Here is a 24,213-nt window from a genome sequence, read left to right as displayed (position 1 = left end):
TATCATCACTGGCCCAGAGAAGTCCCAGTTTGCTCCTGTGATCCCCTAACAGCTCCTGGTACTCTCCTAGAGTCCCATTTTGGACAGTACGTTGCACGATCACCTTACAAAGAGGTGTCTGCATTCTCCTTTTCTCTGTGCAGTGGTAGAATCGCAGGAAAAAGGGTGTTTTTATAAGTTGAGAGGGATCCTGTGTAGGAGAGGAATTCCCCCAGCATTTTCCTTTCATGGACTATTCTCCCCGAGTCCATGAATTGGAAATTAGTTACTAAACCATTTAAAGATATTTTGTTCAGCATCAGTCACTACTTTGGTTTCAAAGACACAATAGAGGAAGTTGCCTTTCCTCTACATCCCACGTTTTATGTCCTTTACAAGTCTTTAATATATTTACATGAGGTATAAATTTGTTGGTAATCATAACTTTATGGGTCCATATTCATTTTTTTATCCATCTATCCAGTCATTCATTTATTCATTCAACAAATATTCATGGAGACCTACTTTGTACCTGGGGATATAATGGTGCCTAAGATAGGCCCGCTCCCTGACTACAGGAAGCATGTATTCTAGTGTAAACCTATAAACAAATAACTGTAATTACCAGTTGTGAAACTTACTTGGAAGGAAATAAGTGAGTTTTTCATTTGTAGTTCTACTTCATAGAGCTGAGGAAAGTGAGGAGAGACAGACACTTCCCTCTCCACTCCTGTTACTGTTAAATGTCTAAAATATTTCATAGTTCATTTGGGTTACTATAACAGAATATACCATAGACTAGGTGGCTTGTAAACAACAGAAATTTATTTCTCGTATACCTAGAGGCTGGAAAGTCCAAAGTCAGAGTGCCAGTAGGTTTGGTGTCTGGTGAGGGCCTGTGTCCTGGTGTCTTCTCTCTGTGTCCTCAGATGGTAAAAGCTGGCGCCTCTGGGGCCTCTTTTATAAGGGCACTAATCCCATTCACGAGGGCCCCACCCTCATGACCTAATCACCTCCCAAAAGCCCCTACCTCCAAATATCACACTGGGGTTAGGTTTTAGCATATGAATTTTAGGAGTACATAAACATTCAGTCCATAGCATTATTTTATCTGGAATCTCAAACTCAAATACATTTAGGGTCAAGGGGCTGATGGCAACACTCCAGTCATGTGGTTCTAACCAAGATGGGACTCACTTGTCTGTTCCGCTAAAGTTCAGTTAAGAAAGATGTGGAGCCCAGGACCACACCAGCAGGAAGTGTCCATAGGTTACATTTGGTTCTGGCTGCTAAATCACTTCCTCTGAAGTCCCCGGGTGTCCCTTAGCACTACGTCAGTGCCTGCCAGGCCTGGTTCAGTCCTATACTTCAGTAGGACGTGGACGTGTGGGTCTCTCAGAGAAAAAGAGGGGGCAGTATTAGAATTTGACAACCACAGTGAGTTTTCCCACCTCACTTAGGAAACATTGAGTATTCGCCTACAGTTTGGATGACAGAAATACTGTGCTCAAGGAAATCCACTGGAAAGTCTGAGTGCTGGGAGAAATGTCAGGAATATTGTCTTTCATCATGGAATCTCTGCGCACTGCTGTCGTCCTTCAGTGTGAGTCAGCCGGAGGAGCTTCATCATGCCACCGCCCCAAGCCTCAGATCGCTGGGGCTGTGGCAGTGTCCCAGCCCTAATGGGATGGAGGGGGGCGGGGTAGATGGTGTTACTGTCCAGGCCAGTCCAGGGGTGTGGGCTCCTTCTAGCAGCAATTCTGACCCTCCTGAACCAAGTTTGCACTCCCTGGACTCTTGCATGAGCGCCCATGGGAAACTCACCTTCCTTTCTTCTTTAGCCAACCCCTGCCCCTGCCACTCTCCCAGAAAACTTCTCTTCAGGCTTCCGTGAAGGATAAAAGCAGCCGCCTCCTTATTCTCAGACTAAGAAGAAGAGAAGAAAGAAAGCCTAAGTAGGGAGAATCTGACTGCCTCTTCTTCCCTCTGATCACACAGTGACTCTTCCCAAACAGGCATTTAATGAAAGATGATAGTTTGATCTTAATACAGTAAGAAAGTTCCTACAGGCAGTGGCCTTCTGTGAAGGCTCTTCTAAGGCACCAGTGTCTTCAGATGGAAATACCAAAGACTGTTTTCTTTGAAGGTGAATGCATATGTCTAAGCCCTAAATTTTCCTGTTAAAATCTCCTTCCCCAAAATGCCAAAGGCGCAGGCGACAAAAGCAGAAATAAACAAGTGGGAAGAGTGTATCAAACTGAAAAGCTTCTGCATAGGAAACAGTCAACAAAATGAAAAGGCAACCTACAGAATGGGACAAAATATTTGCAGATCATATATCTGACAAGGGGTTAATATCTAAAATATATAAGGAACTCCCACAACTCACTAGCAAAGAAACAAGTAGCCTAATTAAAATAAAATGGGCAAAGGACCTGAATAGACATTTCTCCAAAGACATGCAAATAGCCAACAGGTATATGAAAACATGCTCAACATCAGTAATCGTCAGGGAAGTGTAAATCAAAAACACAATGAGATATCATCTCACAACTATTAGGATGTTTATCCAAAGACCAAAAGACAACAAGATTTGGTGAGGACATGGAGAAAAGGGAACACTTACGTACTGTTGGTAGAAATATAAATTGGTGCAGCCACTAAACAAAACAATATGACAATTCCTCAAGAAATTAAAAGTAGGAGTATCATATGATCCAGAAATCCCACTTCTGGTTCTATCTCTACAGGAATTGGAATCTGGATCTTGAAGGGATATCTGTACTCCCATGTTCATTGCAGCATTATTCACAATAGCCTAGACATAGAAACAACCTAAATGTCCATCAAGAGACAAATGGATAAAGAAAATTTGCTATGTGATATTATCCAGCCTTATAAAAGAAGGAAATCATGTCATTCAAGACAATGTGGATGGGCCTGAAGGACATTGTGCTAAGTGAAATAAGCCAGACACAGAAAGACAAATACCGCATGATCTCACCAATATATGGACTCTAAAATAGTCAAACTTGGACTGGGCGCAGTGGCTTATGCCTGTAATCCTAGCACTTTGGGAGGCTGAGGCAGGAGGATCAGTTGAGGGCAGGAGTTTGAGACCAGCCTGGGCAATATAGTAAGACCCCCATCTCTAAAAATATATATATATATATATATATACATATTTATATATTAGCTGGACATCGTGGTGTGCGCCTGTAATTCTAGCTACTTAAGAGACTGAGCCAGGAGGATCACTTGAGCCTAGGAGTTTGAGGTTGCATTGAGTTATGATTGTGCCACTGTGCTCTAGCCCAGATGACAGAGTGAGACAGTTCTTCCTCAAAACAAAAAATAAAATAGTCAAACTCATAGAAGTAGAGGGTAGAATGGTGGTTGCCAGGGGGTATAGGAGGGGGAAATAGGAAAGTGTTGATCAAGGGGTATAAAGTTTTAGTTATGCAAGATGAATAACTTCTGGAAACCTATTGTACAACATAGGACCTATGATTAACAATACTGTATTGTATATTTCAAATTTTGCTAAGAGGGTACATCTTAGGTTAAGTGCTCTTACCACAAAGGGAAAAAACCAAAGGAGACAGGAGGAAATCTTTGGAGGTAATGGACAAGTGTATTGCATTGATTGTAGTGATGATTTCACAGATATATACTTATCTCCAACCACAGCAAGTTGTATACACTAAATAACTACAGCTTCTTGTTAATTATACATAAATAAAGCAGTTTTTTAACAACAACAAAACCCTCCTTTCCTTTGGTCCCCCAACCTTTCCCATAGCAATTGACATGGAAAATAAATATTGAAAGTTACTGTATTTCCTTGATTCCAAGAAACCACAGATCACAAAGCCCATGATTATTGATTTGATGAAAACCATAGTATTGGCAGGTGGCAAGTTGTTTTTTGGTCATCAGTTTTAAGGAACACCCCTGTTTCAGGAGCATTAAAAGGGAGGGAGCAGGCCCAGACCTTAGAATCAAGGCTGTACAGAGGTTGGAGTTGTGTTCCTCTCTAGTGATGGAGGAATTTTTTCCTCTCTAGGCACAGTGATAGAGAGTGGCTTGGTTAACAGTGTCATTAAGGTCATCCTGGTGACAGTGAGAGGGAAACAAGACAAAGCCTAGATGGTCGGTGAAATGTGTGATCAGCTGGATTTGCAAATGCTTCCCTTTTTGAGGTTCTGGTCAGTCATCTGCAGGGGGAGGGTGTGTAAATACAGCGGGATCTGCAGGCACCAGCATTTTCCGCTGTGTCAGGAAAGCAAAGTCAGTCTGCCCCACCCAAGTACCACCTCGGCAGCTTTGTGCTCTTGGTCATTTCTTTTCTAGAACTGGGGAATCCAGTCTCAGATAAGAGTGGGTTTGGAGGTCTCCGTATTACACGGGATAAAGCTGAAAAATGCTGCTAAGATGGTTGAGTCTATCTTGCAGATGAGGCCCAGTGTTGTACGTGGTCTTTATTTGCTGGCTTTCTTTTCTCTGTAAATGTATCTTGAAGGGTGAAGCGTGAGGACACTATTAATATTTTACTCAGTCAGAATTTAGAGTGAAGCTTTTTTGTTGTTGTTATTCTCTCAACACAGCATTACTAATGGGATCCCGTTTGTTCTCACTTGATTGTTACCCATATTCTCGCCTTCCCCAAGGTGAACGTTCTTCTTATTAATGTTCAGATTCCTGCAATGCATTGTTAGCCTTGCATGGGGGGTCTGGGCCAGTCCAGGGTCTGGAGAGCTATGCAGAGGCAGAAGTGAGCTCCAGAAAGAGTCCTCTGGATTTTGCTAACCTCCATCCAAGGTGCCAGAGCTTATGGTTTCAGGAATTATGTTTCACGCAGGTTGTGAGTTATGGCATAAATATATGTTTGTTTTTTAAATAACTTCTTTTTGTTTGGACAGTGCCCTTCACCCCCGGCCTGGCAGACTGCAGTGCCCTGCTTTGCCCTTGCTTGGCTGGTGCTGTAAAAGCATGTGGGCTCAGCCGGCCATCGTTAAGTCATCCATGGGCTTTGTTTGACCGTGGAGGAGACTTCTTTACCGTTCAGTTTCCACGTTCAACACATCCTGAGTGCCTGCTTTGTACTGTGCTTACCCCTGGAGATCAAAAGAAAATAAAACAGGATCCTTGCCCTTAGGATTAAGTCTGTTGGGGGTTCCAAACACACGCAATTTGGCAATATAAGACATGGTACCGTACGTGCCCAAAGTCAGATGCAGACAGAGTGCAGAGAGCACAGAAGAGGCAGCTACTAATGCCGATTGAGAGGGCTGGAGAGCTTTAGAGAAAAGGTGGCATCTGCGCCTGCCTCAAGGATGTGTAAGTTTCCAGTTGACAGTGAATTAGGGAATCCATGCCAGGTAGACAGAACAAGAGGGACAGAGGCATGGAGGCAGAAAAGCGCCCTGTGCCAAAGGATCATGAGGAATCAGTGTGGCCCGGGGACCAAAGCCTGGGAAGGGGCAGGGCCGAAGTGGCAGTTGAGGTAGGTTGGGGTGAGAACCTTGGAAGGCTTTGAATGTCAGGCTAGGAAGTTTGGGCATTATTTGCCTGTCGATGGCAGCCCTCAGAGGCTTTTGAGAAAGAGACAAACAGGAAATAAATGTAGTGCGTCAGCGTGCAGAGGAGTGAACCTGGAAGCCAGGAGTGCAAGCAGAGGGTCTTGTCATAGGTCACGCGAGACACAGTCACAGCTTGAAACAAGCCAGTGATGGTGGGAAGAGAAAGGAAAAGAAGAGTGGGAGGGATACAGCAGAGGAAAGGCTAAGAGGATGCTGCAGGGGAGTGGGTGCGAGGACCAGGGAGTAGGTTAAAGGTGATCCCACGATTTCCAGTGAAGGAGAACCCTAAAGAGTAAAGACAGCAGTTGGGTAAAGTTTACTTTTCCTCGTCTTGTGTTTGCAGGGTTGAAACATCCCTAGAAGTTATACCCGGAAAAGCAGTTAGAAATGCAGGTATGGATCTTTGGAGAGAGAGGTGTCAGGATAATTTGGATTTGGGAGCCATCTGTGTAGGGGAATACTTGGACCCAGGGGATTCAGCGACACAGGTGGAGAACCGGGCAGGACAACTGTGCACAACTGGGCGGATCGCACTCTCAGCGGCCCTGGGGAGGGCCACTGCATCACCGTCATCGTGGTAGATTTGTGTAATGACTGTGAATTTTCTGGCAGGTGGCAGTTACATGTCTTGAGAAAGGGGTGCCTTTTCCTAATTTGCACAAAGGCGCCATATGGTCTAGCAGCGATGCTGGAAGTAAACCTAGGCAAGAGCCAAGAACAGAACCTTAGGGAACCACCTACCCTTTAAGGGAGGGCAGGGAGAAGGAACCTACAAAGGAGACACTTAGGAGTGGCGAGAGACTTAAGTAGGCTTGTGGTTAGTTGCCTTGAATTTGCCTGAAGACAGAGTCATCACACAGTGAACTCTCATCTTGCTTTGGTGCAATGACTCAGGTAGAACCTCTGCTCTGGTATCTTCTCCCTTTTCACATTCCTGGTGAATTTTCTTTGACACAAGCAAATGGGGTAGTTAACTGTCTCCGTTTGGTTAAGATGGAGAACTATCAAGTCTGTGGCTCTGCTCCTGAGAGCCAGTGACAGGCAGGTGACTGTCTTCCAGGGCCAGTAGGTGCCCACTCCGGAGCCTGCCTTGGGGGCTTCCCAGGAGGGTAGGTCATGTTCCCTGTCCCAAGGAAAGGGCACCCCCTTAGGTCACTCACCTTGTCACACCTGGCTCCGACCAGCCAGGAGTCAGGCTGATCAACTTCCTACCCAGCACCACCAGAGCATCTGGGATGGCTCTGAGTTCTGATCTCTGAGGGCCTGGCAGGGTGGAGGAAGCGTCTTGCCTCCTGAACCACATCAGAAAGAAAAGACATCCCCAGAACAGTAGCTCGGAGGCTGTCTTGGCTCCTTTGTGGCACAAACTACAAAGGCTCACAGCCTCCATGGACATGTGCCAATAAGAAGTATAAATGTTGCAGAAGAGAAAGCATGTGCCCTGCCTTGGCACATGGTTCTCTGCCCACGCCAACTTGTTGTTGCTGCTTCCTGGCACTGGTGACCTCGTTTGCATCAGTGGAAAGTTACAGGAGGAGAGAGAGCAACACCTTTGTGACCAGGAGTGTGTCACGCAACCCAGATCAAAAATTCCAAGTTCACTTTTGTGTCATTGGGATACAGGCTCTAACATTGCGTGGGAAGGCCGTAAAACTCAGAGTGAAGCTGTGGTTTATCTGAGTGGATGGAACTCGATTGCTTGTACATTAAGTAGATCAGACAGTCAAAATGTTCTGCTTTCAAAATAATTCATTTGTTTTTTCGATCTTGGATGTTGGTAACTTTTTTCATCGGTTGATTCTCTGCTTCTTAATTTGAATGAGGAATAAAGTCCCTTTTCTACAGGGAAAAAATATCACTTGTCCTGACTCTGGGGCTGGCTTGTTTTTTTTCAAACCTTAAGTGAGCACAGGCCCTCTGACTCTGTGGGTCAGAAGCCTTAAGGGAGCTCTTGGGATGGAATTTTATACATTGCATCCTGAAAACAGGCAAGTGATCGCGTGGCCTCTTTAAAAAAAAAAAAAGGCTCTGAAGCAGAGAGAGGGGGAGAAAATTTTTCCATGACCTCGGAGGGAAAAATCCAGAAGTTGAACCCAAGAGGCTGAGGTTCTCGAATTGTGTTCCCAAACGCCCTTCTATGGAAAACGCAGAGGAAACCAGCCGATTCCTGGTGAAATTTTTGATTTATTGACTTTCAAAAAGAAATTAGTTCCATATGATGGGAATAGTGTTCTTTGATTTGGGCTTAAAGATTTTTTTAACTTTTAAGTTGCTTCCTGTTTAATATTCCATCCCTTCTGGCTTTGGAGTTTTCCATGAAAACCTTTAAAAAAAAAAAAAAACCCAAAACATTAAATGAGCTTTTCAACTTGATGAGGATTTAACAAATTTCATTAGTCCTTTTCTTCCTGGTCTGACCTTTCAATTTTATGCAAGATGTACAGGAGTGATTTTTCTTGTCTGATTTATAAAACCACACTGTTGTAAGGATGGTTAATCACCAGGCATACACATTAGTCACTGGTTGTTGTACCTACAAGCCCAATTTTCTTATAGCAATTGTAGGACCCTATTGAGAGCTGGTGAAGGAACAGTACAATGGGGTTGATGCCATATAAAATGCAGAAAACAGTTTTTACCATTGTTTCCTCCTTCCCTCAGCACTGAATACTACCTAGGTATTGGAGGGAGATACAAAGGCAAAAGGATTTTGTACTCAAGGGATGTGTGAATAAAGGGAATGCAACCAAAGTTCAGGGTAAGAAACCCAGAGCTTGTTCAGTTCCATCAATGCTTCACTGGCTACTCAGCGCTGTGCCAGGCACCTTGTTCTGGAGTTAGAGAATGGAAATGAGCATGGGAAAGACCTGCAGGGAACCCAGCAATTGCAGTCAGTGCAAGAAATGCTGTCTCTAGAAGTATGCAGCAAACACCATTGGAGCGCAGAGGAGAGACACCAAACTTGGCCTAGGAAGGGACGCAGAAGGTTTTGGAGACAGAGAAGCTTCAGGTGAGAGTGAAATAGTCAACCCAGGAGGGAAAGAGGAAGAAAGGTACTAGCCAGAGCTCCTCCAACTGTCTGTGGTAGTAAACTGATGTTTTTTAATCCATTTAGAACCAATACTTTTATAAAATATAATAAAAGTAAATTACTAGAAAAATGATATATCAAAAGATATGTAAAATAGAAGCCCAAATTTTTATTGTTAGATTCAACAGACATAAAATTACTCTCGAGTAGTTATAAACGTTTCTAAACAGGCTCAGTTTTTCTACTTACCATACTGCAGGTCAGTACTAGTTTGCAGACCACACTTTAAATAGTATTGCCCCAGGCAGAGAAGGACATATGTGAAGATGTAGTGATTGGAATTAAGAAATGGGGAGGGGATGTCATCCCATCCCATCCCATCATTTTACAGATGAAGAAACTGAGGCCCAGAGAGGTGACACAGATGAGGCCAGACACCCTGTCTTCTGGCCCAGGACAAGTTCTCTTGCCCCTTGACTGAACCAGATAACACTAGCATTCCAGCATGCCAACCCCCCCAACACTCTCCCTACCCCCGCTGCCTCTGAAGAAAGAGAAGGAAGGGCCTGTGTCCGTCGGAAAGCACAGGGTGCACCAAGACACCAGCTTAGCTGATCCCTCTGTACTCTCTGCTCATGGTCACTGTCTTAATGACAGAAGCCATTCCAGAGTTCACGGTGTCCTGTAGCAGCCAGTCAAACGCATGTAAATCCTGTCGAAGCGGTCAGTGGAATGTTTAATACCTTTCTTTTATGGGAACAAAGGTGGTTCTCGCCTATAAGCCAAACACGAACAGGCAGTCACCAGGGCATATTTTCCTTTATGGTATCTTTTGATACTGGTTTGTTTCTAGACTGGTCTTGAAGGATTGGTGTCTGGACTAGGGTGGACTTGAGAGCGTGTTCAGGGCCACAGATGTCCCTGGGGTGCTGTCCCGGTGTTAGATCCACCCTAAGACAGAGGGCCTCAGCAGGCAGTGGCCCCTTCGTGTTGGCTCCAGAGGTCACCGATGGGTGCGACACCAGGATCCACCCAGCTTCCTAATAGTCCCCCACAGTGTCTTCCCTGTGCCAGCCTCACTGGGGTCTCAGAACCAAACCAATTGAGAGGGGAATTGCTGTTCAGATTACCAGCCATTATTAGGGGCCTACTATGTGCAAAGCACTGTGTTAGGCCCCAAAGGGAATCCCAAAATATAAAGATACAGAAATCAAAACAATAAGTCACCTCTCCTTATGGAGATTGCATTTTAGCTGGGGAAATAAGAGTCATATAATAATAGCCCAAGACAGGATTTGAGGATTTGTGTTCTCCACTTCCCTGCTCCTTTGATCCCCATGATTTCCTGTGATAAAGGAAGGCAAACACCAGTGCAGGGCACCGATAGAAACCCTTAAATGTGAATGTGGTCCATGGAGGTGATCGCTTATTTGTGAAAACACATGATAGAAAATACTAATAGATTTGGACATGTTGAGAAGTACCTTCATTCATCACAGCGTTGTTTATAACAGTGAAAAATGGCAAAAACATCTGCAGGTGGCCTTGCAAGGTCTGGGTTTTATCTCACCACTGAGTGTATCAAGCCAGCTATTGGGTCTGTGCCCTAAATAATCAGGCAGGGGGAGGATGGAGAAGGAGGACTGCCCTATACAAGTGAATTTTATTTGATTGTATTATGAAGTACAGATACTGTTTCACTTCCTGGGAAATTTGTGTTTTATTTCTAGAGAATTTTAGTTCTCTAGAATGGAAATAAAGTTCTCCAGCCACAGGGGGATTGTGAGTAGCCACATGATTCAGTGACTTCCCACATCCTCCTTCAACTTACTCTGCCTAAAACAATGAGCCGGCTGTAGTGAACTCACCGGCATTTGAGAGTCCAGGATGAAACTAGACAAACCTCAACTTAAACCAGCCCCCTTTTCTCTTTGTACCGATCTGTGCTGCTGGTACAGAACAGAGGTCTTAATTCCTATATCTAAATGCTTCAGAATTTGGTCTTAGCAAAGATGATGAAGTAGACAAAGGTGGTGTGCCAAAGGGGTTTAACCCATTCTGGAGACATTTTGCTCATTGCCAGAGGCATTGGTGCCAGAGCAGGATAATATGTGACCAACCCACTTTGGCTCCTGGCTCTGTTACCCAGACAGCATTTATAAGCCAGATGTGTCACTTAATAATAGGCCTGCCTGCCCCAAACTCAGAAGCTTACGATAGTTATATAGAATTTACAAAGTTCATTTTTACTCTTTATCAATTTTGAGTTTTATAAAAATCATGGCAGTAAGTCATGCAGGTGTCATCTGGTTTTTTGTTGATGAGGAAATAATGGCGAGACCATCTGATAGCACTTAATGCATTCCAGGCACTATTCTAAGCAATTCACACTAAATAAGTCATAATTTCTATGAGACAGGAACTGTTGTTCTCTACATTTGTTGATGCAAAAGCAGTCATAGAGTGGTTAAGTAACTTGCCCCAGATCACACAGCTAGTAAATAACAGGCCAATACTGAAACTCGGCCAGTCTGGCTCCAGAATTTGTGCCCTCAGCCTCACACTATATTGCCTGTTAACATCCGACAGACAGAAGTTGTTGAGTGACCTCCCCAGGGTCACTGGGGGTGGGAGAAGGGAGCAGACTGGGGGTGCCCACAGGAGCTTTTTGCTCCATCAGAGCATAGCTGGGAAGTTGCCTTTGGCTCGTCTGTCTGTGGGGCCCAGACTCCACTCTTGTCCATGCGTCTGGTTGTGCTGTCTCCATGATCAGTCACTCTGGATTTGTTATCAGATAAAGTCATCAGCGTGGACTCCAGTTTCCTAGCAAACATAAAATATGCCCCATTCTCATTGCTGTATTAAACCTTATATTTGTAAAAGGTCTTTAATTGCATCTGTGATGTATATATATAGACATATAATTTTGCTGGACAGGTTACTTAGGGAATGAAATCCAGAGTTAGTGACTGTTTAGATTAAGATCTGTTATCACCTTGTGACCTTGATGTTTTAACAGAGAAATTGAGGTCTTCGGAAATTAAGCAAACTGAAAAAGCCATTTTTTTATTGGGTCGAGATTAGTTCAGCATTCAGGCAAGAAGTACATTAGTTGTTTCTCAAAACATCCCTTCATGTGCTACTGTTGCTAACAGGTATGGTAATACCTTCTACACTAAAGACACATTAGCTAAAAAATAAATTTTGCTCTGATTTGTGAATTTTGTTTACTTTTAAGATCTTAGGAAGTTATGATGACTCATACATTTAATGGATTAATTTTATTAAGAACAATATGACATAAAATTGGAAACATTCTTTGGACTTCATATATAAGTACTCAAATATTTAAAGAATGAGCAACTAACTAACTTTTTGGGAAAAACTGGGCCCTTTGATTGCAAAACCAAGTGTTGAGGACAGAGTGAGTGTTCAGGAAGTAACAGAATTCCAAAGGGAATTTCTTGGGGAAAAATGTGATGTCTTTTGCATGTTTTGCTATGATATGATCTCAGCATTAGCAGGAAATCAGTAAAGTTCCCTGAAAAGGGACTTAGGTATGTGTTGCTGTCATGTGTCCAGCCTGTGATCGTATTATAGAGATGATATGAAGAATTTTCCAGGCCTGACCTTGGAGTTTGTAATCCAGTTGGGAGAAGCTAGGCTTTTCATGCAAAACATAATTAGAGAACAAAGCAATACTGACTACAATCCCAAAGTGAATGTGAGGTGTGCATTTAGTTCCAAGGGCCTGGGAGTGGTTCTGAACTGCAAGTGTCTGCTTGGGTTTTTCAGAGATTTTGTTTAGATGGCTCAGGTTTAATCTCTGATGGGGATAGCAGGTAACCAGATGAGACCTACTGAATGGCCACAGATCTGATCCAGGTCAAAGGCTGCCCCCCTCCCCTCCCCTCCCTTCCCCTCCCCTCCCCTCCCTTCCCCTCCCCTCCCCTCCGATACTATATAAGACATGACTAATGCTGGTGAAAGATTTGTGTTTCGCCAATTGCCAAAAGCAGCCTGCACATCCCCTCTTGAGGTTGATCCTTCCTGTTGTAAAGCATTCCTCATCCCCCCTTCCAAACAGTCCTCATGTCCCTGTTCACACTGTGTGCCAGGCCTCATGCCTGGACAGCAAATGGCTGTGACTTTCACTGCTTATTTTTCCCAAGCCAAAGAGAGGTTCTAAGCCTGGCAAAGCAAGGACATTACTATTTTCTGTCAATCGAATGTCTTCAGGGAGCTGGCCTCAGTGCTAGCAGGGTCTGTGTTCCTCTGGTGGAGACAGCCCCATTTTTTTGTTAGAGAGGTCTGAGCTCAACATTAGTAGGAAATCAGTAAAGTTCCCTGATAAGGGATTCAAATGCACGTTGCTGTCATGTGTCCAGCCCATGATGGTATTCTAGAGATGATATGAGGAACGTTCCAGGTCTGACCTTGAAGCATGGGTCGACAGGCAAAGATGTCTCGTTACCCTTCACTCTGCGTATCTGTGCTGACAGCTCAAGTATCTGGTTTGTCTCGCTGAGGATGAGAGCCACAGCGTTCGTGCACTTCACAGCAGCAGTGGCAGTGCTGGTCATGGCTAGCACTTTCTTAGAGCTGTGTGCCCTCCGGTGTTCAGTAGTTTCACTCTGTGAACCTGTTTGTTGGTATTGGCGTCACATGTCCAACATAACCAAGTAGGACCCATGTGCCCCTGTCTGTCCCCACTCCACCCCACAGCCACCCGTCGTTGTGATGAAGATCTTATTGCTAAAGAGGGAACCACGTTCTGATTCCTCCTGACAGAAATCGTTCTTCCCGTCATCTTCCCACACATGCCCTGCAGGCAGCCCACCAGCAAGGGGGTCCTTCACACCCGTCCTGTTCCCAGATCACGGGCTCTCAGAGTCCCCCACGGCTCTTCCACCCTGCTTGTACTCTTGCCCTTGAGTGACCAGCTGTGAGAAAACCTCCACTTTCTTGTTGGCTTCTTCGGCCAGCAAGCAAAGCCGCCACAGCAGGTGGTTTTTGTGGGTCAGCCGCACTTGGCTGTCTGCACTGGGGAAGAGATTTGGCTTGTTGATCACTTTATTCCCCCTGGACTGTCAGGTCCAAGTGCACTGTTGGCCCCGGCATCTCATCTGTGTTATCGGAGCAAAGCCCAGTAGCCAGTAAAGACACTGAGGATCTGTCATCTCCTGGTGTCTTTTTCTGAAGTCCTCCGGCCTCCCTGCTTTTTGTTGCCAAGTGCATCTGTAAGCTGACCACTGCCAGGTATCGTGTAAGAAGGATTTTGGCAAGGAGAGTCAGTGAAAGAGGTTTTCTTGGCAACTATAAAATAAAAGTACTGTAGGAGCTACTAAATGAATTCATGCTGCTTCAGCCAGGGAATTTTGGCCCTTCTGGGGGGGATGGTGGCGGGGGGCATAGAATAAAAAAGAAATTATAAGGCTCAACTGTCAGCTGGATGGCTCATTTATTTGATGGTCCTAAGGAGATGTGTGATATGTACACCATGGCTGTTAATCAAACTCCTTTCCTCCTGTATTTGTCCGGCGAGTCCAGAATGTTTTCTTTGCACATTTTTTCCTACGGTGAGACAAGGTGAAGGGAAATCGCTCAGTCCCTTTGCTCAGGTTAAGTTGGTTCTGTGTATACACAGTGGTGAAGGTGGGAACATACCGCACGTCAAGGGCATGAAACATTCAGAACTGGGTGGAGACCCACACGTGGTCTGTGGGGATTCGTTGGTGAGTCCCTGGCCCCGTCTTAAAGGGGGTGAGATAACCGGACTGACGCAGGGTTCAGTTTTATCGCATCTCATCTGAAGTAGCTGTTGGGAGGAAGTATGAGGGGGTAGGGGGACAAGAGCCTCACAGGAGCCCTGGTAACACTGTCTGGGCTGGACATTGTTTAACTGACTTCATGCATTATAAAATGAGTTACTTTGCCTTCAGCCTCATAATGATGACTGTTCATATCTTATATACTTGCTCTTCAGCAGATGTTCCAATACATCAGCCTCATAAACACCAGATAAAGTGTCTCTTTGTGTGGAGAAACGGCATGGGGACCTCATTTAGCAATGAGGAATGGTGCTTCTTTTAGCACAGGCCTCATTGTTGCATAATACTTAAGTTCATTCAGACTGCAGGGACACATAGTGGGGCTACTGGAAATATAAATGCCATTCATAATACGTATATAGTAGACACTTTAATTTCAGTGGTGAAAAATGAGCTTGTGGCAGCAGGTTCAGAATTGTGAGTCCACAAATGTGTAGTTTCTCTAAGCAAGTAAGATGATTTTTTCAGCATTCCCTTGCAGCCTGGGTTCCAAAAGAAATCCTTTCCGTTCTGACCAGGAGGTCATTTTCCCTACACATCATCCTTAGGAATTGCGGCCTTAAATGGTACAGAAACCAAAGAAAAAGATTAAACCAGCACATGTAAACATATATTTTAATGACTTTTTTCCCTGGGTATAAAAGTAATACATGATTCATATAAGACATTTAGAAAATCCAAAACAGAAATAAAAATCATTCATAAACATGTCATCCAGAAATAGACTTTTTTCTTTTCCCTCCTCTCCTTTTTCCCTCCTGCCTTCCCTCCCCTTATCCCTCTCCCCAGCAATTATTACAAAATTAGGAGAATATTGAAAATACAAGTTTTTGTATCTTGTTCTTTCTCTTAGAATATTTATCAGCCTGTAAACAAGTCATGAAATTTAGAAACTATAAAGGAAAGATTGATAGGTTCATAGATTTGATTATATAAAAATATGAAAGTTACCATAAACAAAACTTAAGAACAAACTAGGCAATAATATTTACAACCAATGTAACAAATTATTGCTACTCATCACATGTAATGAACTTTTTAAAAATAATCAAAAAGGTAAACAACTCAAGTTTTAAAATGGGTAAAATGTGAATAGGCAAGAAAAAATACAAATGGCCTTTAAATATATATTTTTCTTAAAGCTTAATCTCTTTAGTAATCAGGAAATGAAGGTGAAACAATGAGATCATTTTTGACTGGCAGATTGGGGAGGATTGTGAGGATGATTATGTCTGTCTGAATAAGGAAGCCAGAAAAATAGACACGTCCATACTATCAATAGGTGGGAGTATAAATTGGTGCAACCTTTTTGGAGGATGGTTTCTCCACATCTATTTAAATTTCAAACATTTATACCCTTTGACACAGCATTTCCACTTCTAAAAAATTTATGCTAAATGAACACTCCTACAAGTGTGCAAATAGTGTTCATTTCTCCATTGTTTGAAGTCGCAAAAAATTAGAAACAACCTCAATGTTCATGGAGAGGAACTGATTAAATTATGGTACATTTTTATAAAGGGATTTTATGTAACCATTACTGAGAATAAACCAGATATATAGGATGTATAAATATCTCCAAGATATTTCTTAAGTGAGAAAAGTAAGTTACTATAATATTGTGTTAATGTAGCATTGAAAAGAAAAGATTAGAAGACTATGAACCTATCATCATTTTCTCTAAAATATTTTCAGGAATGATTGAATTTTATATAATGAAAATATTAGTCTTATAATGAGAAAAGAAATCCTTTTCAAAAGACATAAAAATTCTGCCATAAACATTTCCTTACATTTTTAGTCCTTCATAAAATTTTGGTAGTTTTCATAAAATTCTATTGTAGAAAGATCATAATTTATTTAGCCATTCCACTATTAATACATAATTTATCTTGTCTCCAAATTTTGTTGATGTATGATGCAGCAACCAACCTCTTTGTAAAATACGATACTTAAGTTTACACTTAACAAGAGCAACACAGCCCATAGAAGAGATTGAGAATTTAACCTAGAATGAATCCATTGGATGATTTTAAATATACAAGGTTGGTGTTTTCTAGAATTTTAAAACCTTAACGGGGCTATAGTTGACCCACACAGAGGTAGACGATTTGGTCCCACTCTCCTGGGCACTCAGCTCTGCCACCCTACTCTGAGGATAATTTATCACTGGTGTTAGCAGTCTTGGTGTAAAAAAGACCGAGGATCTTATCCTCAGGAGACCTTCTTCCCAAGACTCAGTCCCAGGCCCTCTCCTTATTTCATTCCCTCTCCCCAGGTGAACTCGTCCATGCCCAGGTAATGACTCTGAAATTTATAGCTCTGGCCCTGCCTTTCCTTTGACTTCCAGCCACATGTCTCCAGCTGCCTATTAAACATCTCTACTTGAATCTGAAAAATAGCTCAATATGTCCAAAATAAATTCTGTGATCCAGAACCTGCTGGCACCTTTTCCCCTTTATCTTCTGTACCTTTCAATTACGAAATTCCATTATTTTCCCCCATAGTTCTCCATCCATACAGTTCTCCTTACCCTGCTACCCTCCCCCTAATGCGGGCCACCATCACTCATCTTCTGGATACTCCAATAGCTTCCCACGTGTTTGCTCTTAACCCCTCCGATCTATTTTCCATATCTAACTGGAGTCTTGTTGTAAAATCTAATGCCCTCCCTCTCCTCTGTAAGATTTTCCTATGGTTTCTCTTTTCTCTTAGGCCAAAGACTGAAATCCTCGCTGGATCCTGCCTCATCTGGCCCTGCCATCTCCTGCCTCCTTCATAGCCCTGTCCTCCCCCTCAGCTCTGTTCCCTCTGTCTGGAGTTCTCCTCCTCACTTCACTTCCCCATCTTTCTCTCTCTTCACTTGGCCAATGATCTTCACAGCTCAGCTCAAATGTCACTTTCCTGGGAAATCGTCCCTCAGGGCTAGGTCCAGCCAGCCCGTTATGTATTCCCATGTTTTCTCTTCATTGTACTCATCACAATTCATAATCGTAAATTTAGTTGTGTAATGATCTCTGCTTCTCCCACCAGAAATTAATCTCCTTGAGGGCAGGGATGGTGCTCCCTTTGGTTATAGTTGTATCTTGAGCCCCTTGCATATTGCCCAGCTCATGGATGATACTCAGAGATTTGTTGGATGGGTGAAGGGATGAATATATTGTGTCAGGTGATACACGAATGGCACTACTATCTAACTCTCCATGAAACCAAATTTTAGGTTTTTGCTATTTTAGTGACTTTTCAAAATTCTTTTACCAATTTAACACAATCAGCCTTGCTCTGGAAAAATTTAAGTATAAAGCCAGACACTCAAAACACAAGCCAGACCTAAATGGTTTTGTTTTGAAATCAAGATCATAATCCAAATTTATTCTCTTGGCAAATGCTACCTTTTAACATTTGCCCACATGCCAGCTTTTCCTCCTTAGAAGGCAGCAAATTTTCTGAATATCTGACCACTTAGGAGGTAACTTGCTGTGCATGCCTCTTTTCCCCATATCCTTAAAGATTGTGTAAAATCTATTGAATTCTTTCTTCATGCACAAGCTAAGAACCAAAGCCAAAAAAAAAAAAAAAAAGTTTCTTTGCAGAATTTTGATTATGCATTTCGTAGTAATATGCATAAAACATCCCTCTGTCATAGTGCTATCTCAGGATTTTTATTGATTCTTTCAGATGGTTCTTGTTTTAATTAGTCAAATCCTTTTAGGAAATGAGTCTACCAGGATATCGTCCAGTGACACCACTACATAGAAGGGATTGTGCCTGGTATAGTAGGTTATGAGCCCAGGCCTTGGAGGTGAGCAAAACTGAGTTGAATCTTGACTTTACCCCTTGCTAGATACTATCTTGGGGTAGAGCCTACTTCCATAGGATTATTTTGAGGATCAAATAATATAATATGACTAAAGCACTTAGCATTTGATGAACATTCAATATATGTTAGCCACTGATGACATTATTCTTCTTATTATCCATAAAACCTTTTTTTTTTTCAGGTTTTCTGGACATACACATACCCCCAAAAGAGCAACAGACAAAAAACAGTATACTGACAATTGACTGTATATTTTTTTTGAAAACTGATATCAAAGTTGTACTTTATTAAAGAATCATTGTCTTTTAGATTCAGATACTAAAATATTTATAGATGAGATGATTTCATGTCTTGGGTTTGCTTCAAAATAATCTGAAGATAGATGGATCAGGCAGGGAGCGAAGAGATGTATGGAGGAAACAAGATTGAGCACACATTGATGGCTGATGCTGTGTGAACAGTATGAGATATGAGAGTTGTATTATTCTCTGTGCTTTTGTCTATGTTTGAAATTTTCCATGATAAAAAGTTGAAAAATATGTCAAAAATAGTTCATGAATGTGACTAGTCTCTTAAGTTTATTCTTGTTCAAGGGGCCAGCTCTCAACTCGCTTTCCTTTATTTCTTTAGAGGGGTAACTGATTCTGGTCATCCAAGCAGTAAGATTCATGCCATTCTGTTTTATTACTCTCAGGATAGCTCATGGCAGAAGCAAAATAAATCCAATTTCTGAATCTCCTTTGTTTTTAACCACTTGGGAATTGTCTCTGAAACTACTGTGGGCATCTTAAGTAACCCTGATTACCCAGCAAGAACAATGTACCTTTCAGGCAAGCAAAGAGGATAAAATAACTCTTTCTGCCCTTCTATGCTTGCATGACAAAAGCTGTAGCTATTAAATACCGGTGCTCAATGAGCTAATGGACGGTGAGCTGGTAATTGTGTTTTTGGCATTCTGGGATCTGAGCTTCTGCCCTGTATGAACTTGTATTCTTCACTGTGTGGCCTTGTTAAGTTTAGCTGCTGAGTTGCATGTTGGCAAAAGAGGCTGAGGAACTCCAAAGCTAAAAACTGACCTCTCCATATTTCACACTAAAGTCAGGCGTCTTAGGGTGACTTTTTTTGGTTTTTTGTTGTTATTGTTGTTGTTGTTAAATAAAGGCATGATTTACCCTTAGAGTGGAAGCTGACTGTGGCCATAAATGGCTCTGGAACTTTTGGATCTGTTTGACCAACCCTGTCCGTGTCTGCACTTGCATTTGGCTGGAAGCCAGCACGGGGATGGTGTCCTGCTTAGTTCTCTTTGCTTTATCACTACCCCTCCTAAATCAGCATCCTCCTCCTTTCCCTATAGAATCTATCCCTAAGGGGTAAAGCACATGGCTTTTTATAACTTTGATTACTTTGGGCCAAAGGTCCCAGTAAGGTTTATGAAACTTCCTTCTTTCCCCTAAAAATAAAATAGGCTCTGAATTGGCCAGGGCACCTCCACTGGTGTCCCTCTGAAATGCTTCTATTTATCTCTTTGGGGACCACCTTCTGCCAGGACCACACTGGAGCAAGGAAGGAACAAGGCTCGGCCCCTGCTGAGGGGGAAAACAGGTGCACAGACAGAGCCTTCTAGAATATAGTGCAGGGTGTGCTATCATAGAGGCATGAACTGGGCACTCTAGGGACAGAGTTGACATATCTGGGGATATCAGGACAGACTTCACAGTGGAGGTATGAGATATTTGGACTCAGGGCAGAACTGGTGGCCTGGGATAATAGAACCCTCTTGGGATCCCACTTTGAGAGTTCTGTCCTATTAGATGGTACCTGGTATGGAACCAGCTGTGGTGTTTCCTCAGGGCTCGTACGGTTCTGAGAATGCCTAAAATTAGACTGAAAATCAGGATTAAGGTGTCTCACCTGCCCTTGTGGCCTTGAGCACCCTACGACCGGGACAGTCGCATCCCCGGTGTGGGACAGTCGCTGCCCAGGTGTGTCTTCTGAGAGCTGCATGCAGGACTGCCCTGTGCAGAGGGGCTGGTTTGTGATGGCTGACTGACAGAACTGACTGCCAAGCACTTTCCTCTCCCTGTGCAATTGCTGCTGCCCATGACAGCAGCTGAGTAACAAGCAGTCAGACCTCTTACCTGGTCGTTAGTCACACGCTCTTGAGCAATTGTAAGTCAGCGCCTGAGACCGTTGCTGGTTTGTGTTAGAACTTGTTTCTGTTGCCCAAGAAGATCCTTTCTGAGACCTCAGCAGGCATAACGGCTTCAGAAGAATTCAGAAATTTAGTCACTTTGTTTGGAAATGTGAGGGAGGGTGCCCTGGGCTCAGGTCCACACGGGCCTGGCCCGCTGAGCTAGGACACGGTGTCGATGAAACTGGGCTCCTTCCCCCACGGCCTTGCTCTCTCCTGGGGCTGCAGACTAGCGTGTCTAGCCTCAGCCAGCCACCTCACGCGTGTGTGCCATCGGTCCCAGAGGAGCCAGGTGGCCAGGCCGGATGGGCCTCCTGAGTCAGAAACCACATGTGGAAGCATGACCGAGAGAGCCTGTGCTCCAGGCAGTGGCCTCCCTCACGGGACATGACCCCTGTCACCCTCAGCCCTGCCCCCGCCCCACGCTCCTGGGATTCCCACTTCACGTGGGTTAAATTTCTTGTGCTCATATTGTGTGTTTGTGCTGGGGCGAGGAGGAAACAGCTTCTACAGATCCACCCACTGAAAACAGCCGCTTGCGTGGGAAGTAGGATTCTACGCGGAGGTGCGGGTGCTGATTTGGGGGCCAGGGCGGGTTTGGGTTGCAGGCTGAGGCGCCTCGCTTTGCTGAGGCGGGTGCACAGGTGGTCGGCACGCCTTTGCCTCACACCGCCGACACCCGGGGAGGCTGCTGCCAGGAGAGGAAGAGCAGAGAGAAGGTCCGTTCTGTGTCCGCATTGATCCCAGCCAAGAGAGCTCTGCCGCCTTAACCACACTTATCAGGGATTCCTGGAAAACAGGACTTCGTGTCCATTCCTGGGTGATTTCCAGTGACCACTGGCTGTAAGACCTGCATGGCCGGCCTGTATCAGCTCACAGGACGCAGTGTGGGAACCAGTCGCGCCAGTTCTGTCATCACCTGCCTCCTCCAAGGCAGCAATGTGATCCCGGCTGGACAGAGACAGCCATTTCCCTGGGGCAGTGCTGGCCAACAGACTTTGTATTCTCAGACCCGGGCTAGGAAAACAGAACCATGAGTGCCCCGACACAGCCTGCTGTGAATGTGACACTCCAGAACAGTCAGCTCCAGCCACAGTGAGGGGACACTAGGGGGACACAAGGCGGCCCAAAGCCAGGGTGACCACACACTGGCAATTAACCTCGGATCTCCAGGTCACCCACATGCCCCATTTAACACATAGCCTCCTCCTCACTGCTAAGCCCGTGTGGTTTGCCTCTGAACACGCTATTCCTTTAAAGAACAAAGCATGAACGTCTCGCCCGATAGACCCATCTGCTGCTCCTGTCCTCTCTTGGCTGGGGGGCTGGCGATGGTGTCGGTCTGTGGAACTTTCCCAGCCTGCCATAGTTACCGTCCTGCCTCTGTAACAGTGCCCGGGATGTGGCTGGTGACGGGAGAACCAGGTGCCAGAAGCCTGTTCTGGGGGCCGGGGCTTGTTTTAGGAAAACACTGCCTTCTGTTTGCAGACAGTTTTATCCACATGCAACCATGTTCCTTCCCACAGTGAGGGCTTTTTACCAAGTAGCTCCACTGCTGAAAATTCACTTCCCTCAAGCGGATTCTGCTCTTAGGAACTGAGAGAGGGGTGGGAAATGCCATTGTCCTGGACTTCCCCTCATCTACTAGGCCTCTTGTGTACCTGGGGCACACGCAAACAACCCTGTCCTCACTCCTGTTTCTCCTTTTCCTGGTTAACATCCCCACGAACCCATTGGATCTAAGACAGAAACCCAGGAGTCACCATTTCTGCGGCTTCTCTCTGGTCCGCCTCCAAGTGGTTAGCAAGACTTGTTACTGATTTTGCTTTCATCGGAGCTTGCCTTCTCCTCACGGACCCCTTATTTTCCATTCCATTTGTCATGTCCTGGTTCAGGTCTTTGCATCTCTTCCCTGGGCCATCTCAGCTGCGCTTAGCTGATCTTTTCTCATTCAGCCGGAATCTGTTACTCCCGAAGCTTCAGTGGGTCCCTTTTGCCTAATATCAGAATTCCTTAGTGTGGCATTCCAGACCCTTCACAGTTTGAAGGATGTAACTTTGCTCTCGAGCCCAGCACTCCCATGATCCCCAACCCAGCGTCACGCCACCACCTGGGGCCCTCCGAGCCCACCTGCACAGCCGTGCCCCGTGCCTGCTCCCGGCACCTGCTCCATCCGCCTGCCCACGCCTCACACCCCCCTTCCCTGCTGTGAGACTCTGACTCATACTTCCAGACCCAGCTCGATTTCTGCTTCTGCTGTGAGGCTGTCCCGCTCTCCTCCCACTGAAAGGAATTAATTGTTCCCTCTTATGTTTTTCTCGCAGAGCTTGGTTCATATGTCAATCACGCCACTTGGATTATACAGCAGGTGGTGTGTTTTCTCCCTCACCCCTTGTGTGTGTGTGTGTGTGTGTGTTTATGTGTGTATAAAACAAGTATTTCTTGAGTACACTATGCCAGGCATAATTGTGAACCAAATCAACCTGATCTACCTTCATGGAACTTAGAGTCTAGCAAATATTTGTTTCCTCACTGTACTGTGAGTTCCTTATAGACAAAGGTCATCTGTGCTCTTGCTGCCTGTCACCGTTCTGGCACATAGCGGTCACCTGCTCCGTGGGTGTCCACTCAGTGAACTCTAATAGGCAGAGATGGATGCTAGAGTAGAGGAGGGGATGGCTGGGTGGATTCCTTTTGGGTACTAGGTAAGTGGAAAGCGTGGAAAAGTCACATTCTGCCCTAAGTTTCTAAAGGGCAGCCTGCATTTTTATATGTGGTTAGTACATTCGTGTGGACCCATCATCTAGGGCCCATGAGGCAAGTACTGGGACTTGATCTAAATGTTTATCCAGATAGCCTGGAGAAGTTTGTTCCTTTTGAAGTGCATGCAGGGAGCTCACACAGCCACACATGGCCACACTGTGGTCCAAGCACCCGTCCAGCGAGCTAGTTCCAGGTGCATGGTTTGGGGCCTGGCTGCTCTATCCCATGCTGCTCTTGTTTCTTTCAGAGATCTGAAATTGGACAATGTCCTGTTGGACCACGAGGGTCACTGTAAACTGGCGGACTTCGGAATGTGCAAGGAGGGGATTTGTAATGGAGTCACCACGGCCACGTTCTGTGGCACGCCCGACTATATTGCTCCAGAGGTGAGTGCAGCTGCTTGGTGCGGCTTCTGAAATCTGAGCTGTCCCGTAACCCTGACCAGAAATGCCACCAGCTGCTTTTGTGTGCTGCAGCGTTTTGGGCAGCATTAAAAGCTGACACCTCCAGACTCATCTGTGGTCCATTGGATGAATAACAACTGAAAATATCCTAGGTCCCTCGAAATAAGAATTTGAGTTAAAAATTTTTTTGTAAACTCTGCAGCTGCTTTAGGCTTTAGCCCTAAATGAAGACAAAGTGTGCTCTGCTCATGGCTATTTAATTGATTTTCCTCTTTGTCTTTGCTCGGTGATTTAATCCCAGCCTCATTTAGCAGAACTAAAGAAAAGCTCTTGAATCTTTCCCATGTGAGGGAGTGAACCCATTGCCCTCTTCCTTCTACACTGATACATTTCCAGAGCTCCTTCTGTTTCGGATCTGTGCATGTCCTCACCTTGGCCTGGGCAGGCCATAAGTATTGGCTCACCTAGACGAGAAGGTGTCACTGAGTTGACCACAGGGAAACCAGACCACTCTGTAGAGATGGAATGAAATACACATGCCAGCCTGGGAGGCTTCATTTTTTTACTTTGATATTTCCCAATCCATCACTTTCCCTAGTTAGTCCTGAAGAA

At 44.5% G+C, this 24,213-nt stretch overlaps 1 protein-coding gene across 2 annotated transcripts in view; it reads left to right on the top strand.

Moving 5' to 3' along the window:
* PRKCH (protein kinase C eta) overlaps window positions 1–24,213 on the top strand; it is a 216,606-nt gene that overhangs the window by 166,508 nt on the left and 25,885 nt on the right. For both annotated transcript variants that reach the window (XM_045566057.1, XM_045566065.1), the window contains one exon: window positions 23,445–23,583. In XM_045566057.1, the coding sequence (XP_045422013.1) occupies window positions 23,445–23,583 (139 nt within the window). The remainder of the gene's footprint in view (window positions 1–23,444; window positions 23,584–24,213) is intronic.

This window comes from Lemur catta, chromosome 1 (genome assembly GCF_020740605.2).
Source record: "Lemur catta isolate mLemCat1 chromosome 1, mLemCat1.pri, whole genome shotgun sequence".
Taxonomy (NCBI): Eukaryota; Metazoa; Chordata; class Mammalia; order Primates; family Lemuridae; genus Lemur; species Lemur catta.
The sequence above is the reverse complement of the archived record's forward strand: the minus strand, read 5'-3'. Positions and strand labels throughout refer to the sequence as shown.